We start from the raw sequence: 15,426 nt of genomic DNA, 5'->3' as shown, positions 1-15,426 counted from the left end.
CGGATCTCTTTTGGGCCAGGAATCACCCATAGATTTCCATTTGCTGACCTACAGCAACCTACAGGGGACATACCAGGAGAGGTGTCCCATAGATATGCTGGTCCCAGACCATTTAGGGCCTTTTAGGTTAACACCAGAACCTTAAAATTGATCCAGTACTCCACCCAGAGCCAATGCAGGTGGCAGAGTGCTGGTTGGATGTTCTCTTCCCTCGAGGTCCCTGTAAGGACTCTGGCTATTGTATTTTGGATCAGTTGGAGTCTCTGGAGCAGGCTCAAGGGTAGCCCTGCGTAGAGCGAATTGCAGAAGTATAGTCTAGAGTTGACCATTGCATGGATCGCTGTGGTTAGATTGGACTGGGACAGGGAGGGGGGGCAGCCGTTTCACCAGGCAAAGATGAAAAACTGCCACACCAGTTGTGTTCATCTCTTGAGCCTCCATTGCCAAAGAGGCATCAAGGAGCACACTGAGACTCTTGACCAGTGATACAACCTTCAGTTGCACACCCTCAAGAGCCAGCAGCCGGCACCCCCACTCCTGACCCAGCCACGTGGCCTCCGTCTTTGCTGCAGTTAGCTTCATTGTAGGATTTAGCTTTATCCATTCTGCAACAGCTCCCAAACCACTGGCCAAATCATCAAGGGTGGTATCCGGATGACTATCCATCAACAGATACAACTGGGTGTCATCGGCATATTGATGACTCCCAGTCCAAACCACTGAATCAACCCAGCTAGAGGGCGCATATAGATGTTAAACAATATCGATGAGAGAATCACCCTTGTGGAACCCTGCACACCAATGTATGGCATGTGGAGGTTTTCTCACCAATTGCTACCCTCTGTCCCCTGGAGAAACGAGGGCCACTCCAACGCTGTCCCACAAACTCATGTCAATGAGGTCATCTAGCTACATCTTCCAAACACTCTTCAAGGGTAGGCCTTGAGGCATGGGGGGACACTTTATGTCTCCATTTCTCCTGGCCAATTCAGGAACAACAATTTAACTGAATCTAAATGTTTTTCATTGTTCTCTATTGCTGACGTGGGCAGCATCTCATGCCCTTTTCTCCCTGCTATATTCTCTCTCTCTCTCTCTCTCTCTCTCTCTCTCTCTCTCTCTCTCTCTCTCTCTCACTCACTCACTCACTCACTCACACACACATACAAAGCCTTTATTGGCATCATGCAGTAAAACATTTTGTAACCAGAAACATTTTACAACCAGAATAACATAGTTACAGCTCAAATAACCATCATTTAATATAAAAATCTCCCTTAGCAGATGTACCAATTATAACCAACAGAAACTTGGCAACTAATTCAGAAAAATCCTGATTTGATCCATCCAGGAAATACTTTATCCTTTGATCATCTGCCATATCTACATTAAAGGATGTAAACAATGGTCGATACTTATACCTTAAGTATTCCCTATTTGGACAGTGAAACATGATATTCTCTAATGTTTCTACTTAGTAATGCTAACATTGCAAGGGCATAATCTTTTAGGTCTTTGGTATTTTTTTTTGGAATCGACCTCTGAAGAGTAAGGCGAAGATGTGAAATAATATTGGATCTTTGCTAAAGAGAATGCACGTCTTAATCTAAAATTAATCATATAGAGTAAATAATGAGACATACAACCCTTTGCTTCAACTAGTGATTGATTTAGAAGTGAGCAAATTGAATTTGCTGCTATTAAAGATCTTTGATAATCCCATTCAAGTAATTTTTCTTTTAACAGTTGTTTTGCCTCTAGATTGATATTTCATCCATGGATATGCCAATTCTGTATCATCCATGGATATGCCAATTTCAACTATTTTGTCATGCCAGTTTGAAGTGTTAAGTTCAGAGAGCAGTAAACATGTAAAACTGCCTTGCTTGGAATGGTGGTGGATTTTTAACCAGTATATAGTTGCTCTAATCCAAGCCAAGGTAGTTAAGGAACATAGGCCTAGTTCAATGCGTAAGGCTGCGTAAGACACGCAGTTGGGGAAACCCATAATCCTATGCAAAAATTTAGAGTGTAGAGTGTTTAGACTGGTGTTTTGGGCTAAGAAAAGGACTGGGGAGCCATAGAGTGGCTGTGGAACTACTTTTGCATTGAATGCCTTGATTACTGCTGGAATGTATTGGTGTCCTCTGGTATAAAAGAAATTCACTAAAGCATTTACAGTTGGAGTAGCTTTTACTGATGCCTTTTTAACACGGGCTGTCCAAGAAAGGTTATAAGTAAACAAAATACCTAAGTATTTGACTTGTTTCAATTTCTTTTGTCGCTACTTTCTAGGGTTGTTTTTTCCATGATCTAGCAAACACCATAACTTTTGATTTATCAAAGTTAAGTTCCAACTTGTTTAATTTGCAGTAGCTGTAGCATCTGTTCATTAAACATAACAGGCCTACCCTAGTGTACGACATTATAATAGTATCATCTGCATAAAAAAGTGCCGGTAAACGTGTATTTCCCAGTTTGGGGCTGTATCCATCAATATCCTTAAGTTCCCATGGTAAGTCCCTTAAGTATATGTTAAACAAGGTCGGAGCAATTATACACCCCTGTTTCACCACTTTGTTGCTTAAGATACTATTGGTCAATGCCACCTCCTGAGTGCATTTTACCCGGCAAGAGGTGTTAGTGTGTAATTGCCTGATTAAAAAAAGCAGTCTGGGGTGTATGTTCAAATCCTCCATTTTCTTCCATAACAAGTCTCTAGATAGAGAATCAAAGGCTTTTTTAAAGTCTAAAAAAGCAACATAGAGCTTGCCTGATCATTGTTTTAACTGTTTTTGGGCAAGGTGGGCCAGGACTATTGCATGGTCATAAGTAGATTTTCCTTTGGAGAAACCTATTTGTTTGTGTCCTATGACCTCTTGCTCTTGAATCCATCTGTTTAGTTTAAGGTGGAGGAACCTGGCATATAATTTGCCCACTACGGACAGCAGGCTGATGGGGCGATAGTTAACAGGGTCCTGATAATCAACTTGTTTATAGATTGGAACTATTATCGCTTCGAGCCATGTTTTTGGTATTTTTCCTGTTGAATTTACCTGGGTAAAAACAGAAGACAGGAGCTTATGTTAGATTTAATCCCAGTCTCAAGAAGTAATTTAAGTTCAGGGCCTGGAGATTTGCCATATTTCAGATCTTTTATTAGAAGATTTATCTCTAGGGGAGATACAGGCGGCCTGTGTGGGATATTTTCTAGATTGATGTCTGCAATCGTTGGTATGGTTCTATCATTAAATACTTGGTTAAAGTAGGCAAACCATGTTTCCGGAGGGATACAATGTTGAGGGGCCTGTTTCAACAAGAGGGATTTATTAACACATCTCCAAAATTGTTTAGGGTGTTTGGAATTCAAGGCCCAAAATAGACGTTCCCATTCACACTCTAGATTTTGTTGTGATTTTATCTTTATCAAGTTATTTAGATTGTTTTTCAAGGATGTTAAATGATTGTATAACCTGGGGTCCCTATTCTGACGGAATAGGTTATAAAGTAGCCTTATTTGTTTATTTATTTCTATAGATTCTTTATCATAGATTCTTTATCTCTCTCTCTTTATCAGTGTCAGAACTCCCCTGCATAGACAATGAAGCATTTGAAAGTTCAAAGATTTTATTGCTAATGGCAGGTAAAAGGCAGAAGCCTGTTCTGAGGCTTCAGCTCAGAACAGTTTGATAATATACAACAGTGTTCTCCTCCCAACCCCAACGTGTGAAACAAAACAGAACAAGATTCACTGAATCGGTTCTTCCATCCCAAGGTTAGAGATAATGCAGCTGCAGGAGAGCAACGTAGCAGAATAGCAGACAGAGTTTGGCACTGCAAAGCATCCCAGTAATTGCCCATTCCCCCGACACACGCTCTGACTGCCACAAATCCTGTTTTCCTTCTTCTAATCTCCAGTGCAGCAGGGGCAAATGTGCTTTGCATTCAGTTAAACAGCTGCTTTTGTTACCTTGAAATGGGTTCCCCCTGTAGCAATGTTGCTGTCAGGCACAGTTAGTGTGACACACGTCGTTCCTCAGTCCGTGTCCCAGCTAATACGTTTCTATTTATTTTCCAGGACACCTTTGCACCACGCAGCTGCAAACTGTCATTTCCAATGTATGGAGACGCTGGCTGCCATGGGGGCCAACATTAATGAAACAGATGACTGGGGACGGACAGCTTTACACTACGCTGCTGCTTCGGACATGGACAGAAAGTAAACAAGCCCATTTGTATTCCTTGTTTCTACTTTGTTGCTATGCCAATGTCATTTATGTTTTCTTCATGCGACAGTCTCATTTAAGCAGAAAAACTTGTGGTACCCAGAGCATTTCTCTCTCTTTTCCTAAGCTACTGGATTTCCTTTGAACGTTCCTTCCTTCCTGCATGTTGAGGTGGTAGCACAGCTGCATAGCTTATCTTTTAAACAGCTGGTTCACTCACAAAACACTCGTGTTGGGTTCTCGTGTTTTTGCAGATACAGAAACCTTCTTTACCTCTGCATTCATAAGCAGAATTTAAACACCATTGATGGATGGATTTTGTAGGCTTGTTGAATGAGTTAGATCCTTACAGTTCTAGGGCTGTTTTCGAAGCAGATGGGCATAGGTTGAACTGGGAAAAAATCTACAGGAAGGTGTTTCCTGGATTTTGCCTTCCGGTCTGTTGCGGCTGTTGCTGTTCTCACAAGTGAAACAGGCAGAGCCTGTTTGTGATTTATGGCAACAAAGATTACCCAGTTATTAGACAATCCAGGTAATCTGTCAGAGAGGAAATTGTTCCTGGTAACAAAGTGTGTTCTTTTTGTCGTTCAGGATGAGAATTAATTTGCGGTTCTGAAAGTTTTAGAGAACCAGAAGAGTAAACCTGTTGAATATCATCAATAGCTCCCTTGAGCAAGGAGTGTTTCCTGGTGGGTTGAAGGAGGCAGTGGTCCGCCCACTCCTGAAAAGACCGTCTTTAGATCCTAGTGATCCGGCCAATTACCGCCCCATTTCGAATCTTTCGTTTCTGGGGAAGGTAATTGAGAGAGTGGTGTTGGAGCAGCTTCAAGGTTTTCTGGAGGACGCATCGGTCTTCGATCCCTTCCAGTCTGGCTTCCGTGCTGGGCATGGGACGGAGACTGTTCTCGTCGCCATCACAGACACGCTCCATATGCAGCTCGACCGAGGCAGATCGGCGCTGCTGGTATTATTGGATCTTACCGCAGCGTTTGATGTGGTCGGTCATGATCTTTTGACCCACCGCCTGGCCGCCTCCAGGGTGCGGGGCACTGTCCTTCAATGGATTGCCTCGTTTCTCCGGGACCAGAGTCAGCAAGTGTGGTGCAGGGACAAGGCCTCCCGAAGGTGCCCGCTTTATTGCGGTGTACCTCAGGGAGCGCTGTTGTCCCCGCTGTTATTTAACATCTATATGCGACCCCTTGCTCAGCTGGTACGGAGCTTTGGGCTGGTCTGTCATCAGTTTAGCTGATGACACCCAGCTCATTCTGTCGATGGAGCGGGGAGCCGTCACCGCCCCTGCAGCTCTGCAGCATTGTTTGGAGGCGGTTGCTGGTTGGTTGAAGCAGAGCAGGTTAAAGCTGAATCCAACAAAGACGGAGATCCTTTGGCTAGGCCGTGGGGGGGAGGCGGGGGACTTTCAGCCGCCGGTGTGGGAGGGGGTCTCATTGGCACCGACCCCCTCAGTTCGCAGCCTAGGGGTCCACCTGGATTCGTCTCTTTCAATGGAGACCCAGGTGGCCCATACAACCCGTGTTGCTGTTTTCCATCTTCGCCAGGCCCAGTGACTGGCCCCCGTCCTCTCCCAGGCGGATCTGGCCACAGTGGTCCATGCAACGGTCACCTCCAGATTAGACTATTGCAACTCACTCTACGCGGGCCTTCCCTTGCGGCTGATCCGGAAATTAAAATTGGTCCAGCATGCGGCGGTGCATCTGCTCACGGGCGGTGCCTTTAGAGACCATATCATGCCCGTGTTGCGTCGCCTGCACTGGCTCCCAGTTGAGTTCCGGATCGTCTTCAAGGTATTGGTTCTAACCTTTAAGGCCTTGCGTGGCCTGGGACCCTCGTACCTACGAGACCGTCTGGCCCCATATGTCCCACGTCGGTCCCTGCGTTCTGCAGAGGCCAATCTGCTGGTGATCCCCGCCCCCTCTATGATGCGGCTGGCCTCCACCAGGGCCAGGGCTTTTACGGCCCTGGCCCCTGCCTGGTGGAATGCTCTCCCTCCAGCTGTCCGGGCCCTGCGGGACCTTAATGAGTTCCACAGGGTCTGTAAGACTGAGCTATTCCACCGGGCCTTCGGGGAGACCAGCTGCTGATGTGGGTGCCCGAAACAAACATTCTGAGAAACACTCTAAGACCCACTGTCCTTCTCTTAAGAGGAGTTTTAATGGTCGGATGCCATCTATTTTAAACTTAAATTGGTTTTGATAACTGAATGCTGCATTTTAAGTCTTAACTTAACTTTTATTTTGTTTTATTGTCTGCTTGTTAGTGTTGTACACTGCCCTGAGCCCTCCATGGGAGGGCGGTATAAAAATGCAATAATAAACAAACAAACAAACAAACCATTTGCAGTAAATGTAGCATTCTAAATACTCTATCATGAAGCACAAGAGATTGGGAAAAATCAGAATGCTTTATTGAGACACCAGGCCATTTAAAAGAACACTACATCACTGGCGTACCGACCTAGGGGACAAGGGGTCCCCTTTGTCCCCGGGCGCAACAATTTTGGTCACGTGGGGGCGCCAGGCAAAATTTCCTCCCCCCACAGACTTCACCATCATCATTGCACCGGCAGCCTGCTTTACACAGCAGCCATTACTATCAGGCAGCTCAGGCTGCCTTAGCCTCGCCCACTCTGGACGGTGGCCCCACTGGGCCAGTTCCACCTCAGTCTATTTAGCATTAGTGAGCTCCGCCCTCCTTGGAACCAGCGTGCCTTGCCTCTCAGGGTGTGGTCATGCAAACAAACCTCCTCCCCTGCTCAGAAGGGAAGGAACGCAGCCCGGGAGGAAGCAAGCAGCAGTAGCACGGGCACAGGGGGAAAGAGGCGGGCCCTGTCTTTTGGCTCTGAGTTCTGCCTGCCGCTGCCGACCACTAACAGCTCGTGTCCCTCGCAGCAGCCATGGCGCCTCATCACAGGACAGAGAGGTTTGTTGCCGGTCCATCGCTTCCCCCCACCCCCACACGGTACCGATCAGGAAGTTTTGTTTTCCCCCCCAGCCCATCGTTCCCCCCCCCAACAAGTGGTTTCACCCGGTTCCTTTCTATGGTCGCCTCCGCTGCTGGCCTGCCATGGGCGCACTCATGGAGAGGCAGCAAGAGGCGTGCAGGAGAGGCAGCCTCACCAGGTGTGCAGGAAACAGGCAGCAAGTGGCCCACGGGCGCCCGAGGCTCTGCCCCTCAACTATTGTGTGCCAAACAAAAGAGCAGAGTTTGCAGCTCGCCTTTGCAAAGAGGGAGGAAAATCCCCTCGTTTTAGAGCCACCGTCTCTCCCAATCTGTGGGCAACGGAGGCAACCACGGAGTGAGATTTCCCAGCACCTCCCAGGTCCGAGGTAAGCAAGAAACGCAGTTTAGCTGAGTGCACAGGAAACCGAGGCTGAGGCAACGCCTCAAGATTGGGAGAGACGGTTTCGCTTTGCTGGCTCTAAAACGGGATTTTCCTCCCTCTTTAGCTGTAACAGAAGCCTGGGGTTGGATGAGCAAGCCGGGGTTCAAGCCCATTATTCCGGCTCACGGCTTGCTCCTCCAACCCCAGGCTTCTGTTTGCAGCTCGCCTTTGCAAAGAGGGAGGAAAATCCCCTCGTTTTAGAGCCAGGGAAGCTAAACTGTCCCTCCCAATCTTGAAACGTTGCTTCTCAGGTTTCCTCGGAAGGGCTTTGCGTGCCGCTTGCTGCCTCTCCCTGAGTAGCACCCATCAACCGGGAAGAAGAACTCCCAGCCCCTCAGCCTCTGCTGGACTTCCCCACCCGGCCTCAATTCAAATTAACACGCAGCCAACTGGAGAGGTAAAAGCACTTCCCTTCTTACCCCCCCCGCCGCCCTGCCCACGTCTCAAGCAGTCCTGACACCCCCCCCCCTATAACCCACGAGGCAGAAATCCCCTGGCCTCCCTCCCCTCGCCTGAATAGTCTGGCACAATCCCCTCAACTCCTCCTCGAGTGCACATTATTCCGTAGCTACTTTTTTTCCACCTCCCAGTCCTGTGTTTTAACAATGACTAAATATCCCCCCCCTCCTTTTCATGCGGCCAGGGCTTGTGGTAGATATGTTACTGCTTTTCAACACCACATATAGCTTCATTCCCCCTTGCTCATTCTGAACCCCTTACTCTGTTCTGCAGACACCATCATTTTGTCTGTACACCTGTGATACTCAAGATTGTTCCCTCTGTATTAGTTGCCCTATTCGTCACCCTGATGTAGCCAATGCCATGGTTAAGGAAAGGGGAAAGCCCCCCCCCCCCCCCCACTTTCTGGGCATGTCAGTGTGGATTCTAATCTGCATGAATGACTGTGTCTGGAAACAAGATTGCTCAGACTGGTCCTATCTAGTTAGATCTCAGAAGCTAAGCAGGGTTAGCTCTCATTGGTACTTGGATGGAACTCTGTTAAAGAAATCCAGGGTCATTGGGCAGAGGCAGGCAATGGCAAACCACCTTTGAACATCTCTTGTTTTGAAAACCCAACAGTGTCACCATAAATTGGCCATGACTTAGTGGCACTTTCCACTACCACCACTGGAAACAGGTGTATGAATTGCTATAGGATGGCAGAGTACAGGATTTGATTTTGGGTATGTGTGTCAGGGATCTGCCAAATAGTTCATGTTCCTTGAATAGATGCGCTGAAGTCCAGCATAAACTTGCCTGAGATCCTTGTATTTGAGACTAAAGGCTGTCAGACAAAAAGTCTAGATAAGTGCTCAAGACCTTGCTGGATTTAATCCTTTGCTGTTGAAATAAGATGTATGCTCATGAGGGACTGCTGTTTAGATAACACTAGTTTAGTGTAACTAAACATAATGTAGTAACTAAACATAATGTAGTTCTTTGGAGAAAGATTCAGGTTGATTTATTCAAGTGCTTCAAGTCTCCTGCAATGTGAAAGGGAAAAAGTCATTCTTATTCAGGGAGATTTTGGTAAATTGCATCTTCCAGAGAGGTTTGTTCCTTTTAAGCATAAGGAGAGCTGAAAACAGGCATTCCTGCCTCTTGCAGCGAAGGCCAACGGGGGTGGGGTGGGATCTCTTTATATTATTCAATTATTCTTAAAACTAAATTCCGTAATAAAGAGGATGTAAAATCTTAGCTAAGGTATAAGTAGACTTAAAACTAATTTCTTAACTGATGTGTTCACATAACTTCAGAACTTTTCTTATTGCAAGGAAAATTTACCATTGACATCTTATTTTACAAAACAAAATTTCTTTTGTATTGTCAAAGGCTTCCTGGCTGGATTCAACTGGTTGTTGTGGGGTTTCCAGGCTGTGTGGCTGTGGTCTGGTAGATCTTGTTCCTAACGTTTCACCAGCATCTGTGGCTGGCATCTTCAGAGAGAGAAGTGTGTTACACACTGCGCCCAGTATTGTGATTTCATGATTTTACCTTGTTCTACTGTTAGTTTGGGTTTGAAATTTCTCCCAGTTTGTCCCCCCACCCCTGCTTTGTGGCTAGGCTGTTACTTGCTAACTTGCTTTGGTTCTACTTTTAAGTTTGTTGTCTTAGCTTTTAAAAAAAAGAAAACAACCTTTTCTTTAGAAGTGGTTTGTTTTCCTGTAGTTCTTGCTGTGCCCTGGGCAAACCTGTGGGTCTCCCCACTTCAGTTTTTTTTTTTTGGGGGGGGGACTTGTGTTTCTGCTGTTGTGTAGTGCTGTGTGGATTTGGTAGGAGATTCAGGGCTTGCAAATGTGCCCCCCCCCTTGATGTCCATAGTTCATTAGGTGTTGTAGAGTGGCTTCATTTTAAAAGGGAGGTGTGTGGAAGGCAGTAGGGAAGGGTGTGTGTGCCTCTGTTCTTCTGGAGGGAAAAATGCTGCTATTCTCTATTTGAAGCAGTGAGAGGTGTGGGATTGGGTGAGGCTTGCTGTTATGCCAAGCTGTCCCTGTGGTAGAGATTTCAATGGCGGTGCTCTGCTGGGGTCTTGCTCTGGGTAGGGGCACCAAATTTACCTCAGGGCTGCTGCTGAGTGTCCTGACAGGAACCAGCCAGCTTTGCTGAAGTTTGGATGTCTGGGCACTCATTCTGGGGCACCCAGTTGAAGGTGAAGCTGCTGCCCACAGAATGAGTGCCCAGACATCCAAACTTCAGCAAAGCTGGCTGGTTCTATCTCTACAATGGAATAGTTCTGAACTGGGCTTCTTAGATAATCTGGGGTGCCTTCTTAGTGTCATAGATGAGTTTCTTACCTTATAGGCTTTAAACATATTTCAGATGAAAAAGCAGTTATTCAGGGTTATTCTAAGACTATGTTTTCTAAGTTAAGTTATTTTCAGAAGACTGAGTTCATGTCAGTTAGTGCCTTTGTCAGTATTAAAATTCAATGTGTGCAACTACTGTGGAAAACATGACTTGAAATTTGTCCCTGTCCTCTCCCTCTCTCCCTCCCTCCCAGCACTGTGCTGTGTTTCCAATGCTGGGGTCAATTGGGGGTGCTGGATAGAACACCGTAAACGTTTTCACAGCAGTGATAAAACATTTTGAAAGCATTTTGAAAAAATTGGCTAAAGGTTTGATTTCTGCTGAGTGGTATGGACTATTGCTGCATTGAGGCATGTTCTATAATGTGATGGTGATTAGAAATGACCTGGTGCAAAAGAATCATTGTTTGGTCATGGGGGGGGGTCATGGGGGGGCGCCAAACTCAAGTTTTGTCCCCGGGCTACAGTTTGCCTAGGTACGCCCCTGCACTACATGCAGTGACGTAGTTATAGATTTTTTATGGGGTGGGTTTGGGGGTGGGGCCACGCCCCCATCTGCCCCTAGGGGCGTGGCCCCACCTCCCCAAGCTCCGCCCCCTTGGCCTCAGTGCTGATAAAAGCAGCTCTCTGAGGCCAGGGACGGCAAACTCTCCTCGCCCACCTGCCCCCCCCCCCGGCTGGGCTCCCAGCCGGCAGTCCCTTCTGCCCTCCCCTCCGAGCAGAGGCGTAGCTAGGAAAAATGGAGCCTGGTGCAAAATCTGAGTTTTGCGCCCGCTGCCCCCCCCCCCCAATGGGCGGCCGCTGTGATGCTGGAATCCATCTCCAAACAGCATCACTTTCAATGGTGTTTAAACTAGGGAGCCCAGATTCTTCTTTTAAATCCACCTTAAAGGGAGAATCTGGGGTCTCCAGTTAAAACAATATTGAAAGTGATGCTATTTTGGGGTGGATTATCCCCCACCCTGAAACAGCATCACTTTCAATGTTTAAACTGGTGACCTCAGATTCTCCCTTTAAATCCATGCTGAAGGGGGCGGATTTAAAAGGAGAATCTGGGGAAAATTGGGGGGTGCTTGCTTTCAGGGGTGCAATTGTTAAGCTAGCAGCACCAGACTTTCAGAGTCTCTAGTGTAAAAGGCTCCCGTGGCTGTTTACTTTTAGAGAAAAAATTAAGGCAATTGGTGCAAGAATCTATTGAGTACTAGATGATAACATAAAAGCAGGTGGGTAGAGAAGTTGGAGTGGCACTTAGTGTTTTCTATTCTTTGTCTTAAAATTTGCTTGGCTTAGTCTCTTCCAAGCTCAAGCAAAGCTTGGGGTGAGAAGCTGTCTCTCTGTTTTTCTTGTAATGGCCTTTAGCCAATTTGACTGTAAGCTGTCAAAATCAAGGGTAGCAAAGCTGGGCTGTTAAAATTTATGCTCGGGCATAAATAAAGGGATGATTGGCAAATCCTAGCTTCCATTTTCAACATTCCAGTCTCAAGATGTATTAGTGCATTGGAGACGCCTCTTGGGACTCAGAGGACCACTCTAAGGAACTTAGATATTGAACTAGTTCTCATCGTGCAAAACAGAAGCTTGTGGTCCAAGTTGTGTTCCATACAGCATTTGAGTCAGGGATTTTGCCTTAAATTATTGGTACGAAGGAATTTAATTATATTGAGGACAAGAATAGGCAACGGGATTTCCAAAGAACCTTGCCTGATGTAGGCATCTTTCCGAAATGTTCATCAAACCTCCTGATTCCACTATAACCAACTCCTTCCTGCTTCCTTTTTTAAAAAAATAATAATAATTCTGCCCAGTATTTAGTTCTCAACCAGATGAATTTTCTGCTTCATAATTTGTCATGATCCCTTGTACCCCAAGTGTTATTCTCTGTCCAATGGATTGTTACATAATGCTGTCTGCGTAACTTGGTAAAGATTCCAAAGCAGCTGAGGACATTTCCCCAGATGCAGAAACGCCAGCAAAAATCCTTTTGAGGGTCTGTCAAATGAAAACCATCTTATTGGTCTTTGAATGTTATGATAATCGAAGGAATGTTATGATGATCGAAGAATGTGAAAGAAAACCCTCCAAAATGTTAAGGGTGAAGATTTCTGTGGCAGTGAAACAGGACAGATTTTTGTGAGAGGGAAAGAAGAAAGGAAATGAGATAACGTATCGTTGAAGACTTTTACAGCCGGATTCAAATGGTTGTGGTGGGTTTTCCGGGCTGCGTGGCCGTGATCTGGTAGATATTGTTCCTGACATTTTGCCTGCATCTATGGCCGGTATCTTCAGAGGTGTATCACAGAGAGAAGTGTATTATACACTGTTGGCCAAAAATGCAAGCGAAACATTAGTGACAAGATCTACCAGACCAGGGCCACACAGCCCAGGAAACCCACAACAACCAGTTCTTTCCACTTCGTTGAGCTGTAAGCTTTAAAAATGAGAACCACGAGACCCTTTTATAGCCAGCTGCAGCAGCAGCCAGCCAGTCCGGTGGAGCTCTGGGTTAACTGTCGAAGGCTTTCATGGCCGGACTCAGCTGGCATTTTCAGAGGTGTATCACAGAGATACACTTCTCTCTGTGATACACCTCTGAAGATGCCAGCCACAGATGCAGGCAAAATGTTAGGAACAAGATCTACCAGACCACGGCCACACAGCCCCCTGGAAAACCCGCCACAACCAAATGAGATAATATTTAGACACTTCGAGGTTTACTTCACATATTACAAAGCATCAAATGTAGCATTTATTTGAGCATTTTTACAGTCTGCTTTGATAAGTCAAATTAGTTTTAAAAGCGGAGAAAACTTAGACTGTGATGTTTGGCGCCACTTGCACGTGAGACGGTGGTCTGCAGCGGCCTTCTGGCACAAACACATGTTTGGTGTAAACATCTGAAAATTCATGTTCTTCTTGCCCACTGTTTTAGAGGTATTCATCACTGTAAAAATGTGATGTATGCAGCATGCACTAGAACTGGAGAGGCTTATTTTATTTTCTATTTATGGGCAAAAAATGTTAAATGCTTTTAAAAAACAATTATTGGATATTGTGACAGAAGCTTGGATCCTCATGATAATCTAGAAATGGAAAGTGTTTGCATTAACAGAAGTGAATTCTCCTCTCCTAGCACACGCACGCACGCATGCACGCACACGTCCATTTGCTTGCCACTGGCTGATTACCCACCAGCACTGGGACGTGGGGTGGGATCGGAAGCATGCAGGGGCAAGAAACCTTGTCCTGACATGCTTCATCTTTGCATTGCACTGAGAGAGGAGGCACATCGGGGCAAAATTTCTTGTCCCAGCACGCTTCCTCTTGCCCTGCACACGCTTCTTGCTTTCGGTGGGGAAAGTGAGAGCACTTCTGGCACGACATTTTACATCAGAATGTGGGGAACACCCGGCAGTGGGTAATTGGCCATTGTGATCCTATCCAGAGTTTTTTCTGTTAGGCAACTAGACTGGGTGAACCATTGGCGGTGTTGTCCCGTAGATTCCATCACCTACAGAAGTTCTCATGGTCATATACAGAAGTGATTCACGCTTAAGAATTAAGGCCAGGTCTTTTGGACATATTTCTGGAGAGAGAAGTTCTGAATTTATGATTTTTAAAAAAATAATGGCTATCCTGAGCTTCTTATTTCCACTGAGCAGTTTTATCTGCAAAATCTTGGTGTTAACACCAGAACTTGGAATCCAGTTTTATGTGAAGAAGTGTTTTGGGGTTTAGTCATGATTTCCACCAATGAAAAAGATGTTCATATTTTAGAAGCTGTGACATCGTGTTTTCTTTACCTCCATTCTAAATTGAGAATGAGTGGGAACACCCTGAATAATGAATCAAGATTCGGGTTGAACATATGCTGTGAGCTATCACAGAGTTGAAACTTCCTGTTTTGCTAATCTTCCATTAGCTGGAAAAGGATAAGCCTGATTGTAGTAGATGAGATAAATATAGGTGAAACTTTAAGAATTTAAACATTGTTTTGTTAGTTCATAGAATTATCGAATTGGAAGAGACAACAAGAATTGGCCACCGAGTCCAGTCCCCTGCCATGCAGGAAGACATAATCAAAGCATTCCTGACGGATGGCCATCCAGCCTCTGTTTAAAAACCTCCAAAGAAGAAGATTCCACCACCCTCCGAGGCAGCGTTTTCTACTGTCAAACAGCCCTTATAGTCAGAATGTTCTTCCTAATGTTTAGGTGAAATCTCTTTTCCTGTACCTTTAACCCATCACTCCTTGTCCTAGTCTCTGCTTGCTCTTTATGACATCCCTTCAAATATTTAAACATGGCTATTGTGTCACCCATTAACCGTCTCTTCTCCAGACTAAACAAATCCCAGCTTTCTAAGCTGTTCCTCATAGGGTATGGAATCCAGACCTTTTACCATTTTAGTCACCCTTCTCTGGACCTATTCCAGCTTGTGAATATACTACTTGAATTGTGGTGCCCAGAACTGGAGACAGTAATCTAGGTGAGGTCTGCTGAATGTAGAATAGAGTGGTACTCTTGCATTCCTTGATCTAGACACTGTGCTTCTACTGTTGCAGCCCACAATTGCACTAGCTTTCTTGGCTGCCACATCACACTGCTGTTTGTGGTCTACTAAGTTTGTGGTCTGCTCCCAGATTCACATGTACTGTTGTCAAGCTAGGTGTCACCCATCTGTGCAAGTAATTCAGACTACTCAAATCCATCTAGTTAAGGGCCCTATCTCCAACAGTTGAAGAAGATTTAACTGACAGTTGTTTTAGAAACAGGAAGCTGGGACAGTTGATTCCATCTCAAATTTATACCATGTATGAGTCATACTGTCTTGTTACCACAGAAATTAAGCAGACACATTAAAAAGGGAAATGTCATGCCTTAAAGCTGTTAATAGAACTCTGGATGGATTTAAGTTTTAGGAATCATCCTATTTTTCAGGTAGTGGCCAGGACATGGGGACTGTTTTATTGTATAATCTGCCCATGGCAGCAGTT

At 45.5% G+C, this 15,426-nt stretch overlaps 1 protein-coding gene across 5 annotated transcripts in view; it reads left to right on the top strand.

The window, feature by feature from the left end:
* ANKRD44 (ankyrin repeat domain 44) overlaps positions 1–15,426 on the top strand; it is a 99,351-nt gene that overhangs the window by 32,099 nt on the left and 51,826 nt on the right. For all 5 annotated transcript variants that reach the window (XR_007243453.1, XM_048483484.1, XM_048483483.1 and 2 more), the window contains exon 9: positions 4,079–4,219. Coding sequence is in view for 4 of the 5 variants with exons in the window: in XM_048483484.1 (XP_048339441.1) it covers positions 4,079–4,219 (141 nt within the window). In the remaining variant the exon portion in view is untranslated. The remainder of the gene's footprint in view (positions 1–4,078; positions 4,220–15,426) is intronic.

Source organism: Sphaerodactylus townsendi, linkage group LG02 (genome assembly GCF_021028975.2).
Source record: "Sphaerodactylus townsendi isolate TG3544 linkage group LG02, MPM_Stown_v2.3, whole genome shotgun sequence".
Classification (NCBI taxonomy): Eukaryota; Metazoa; Chordata; class Lepidosauria; order Squamata; family Sphaerodactylidae; genus Sphaerodactylus; species Sphaerodactylus townsendi.
This window is presented reverse-complemented; position numbering and strand designations above follow the sequence as displayed.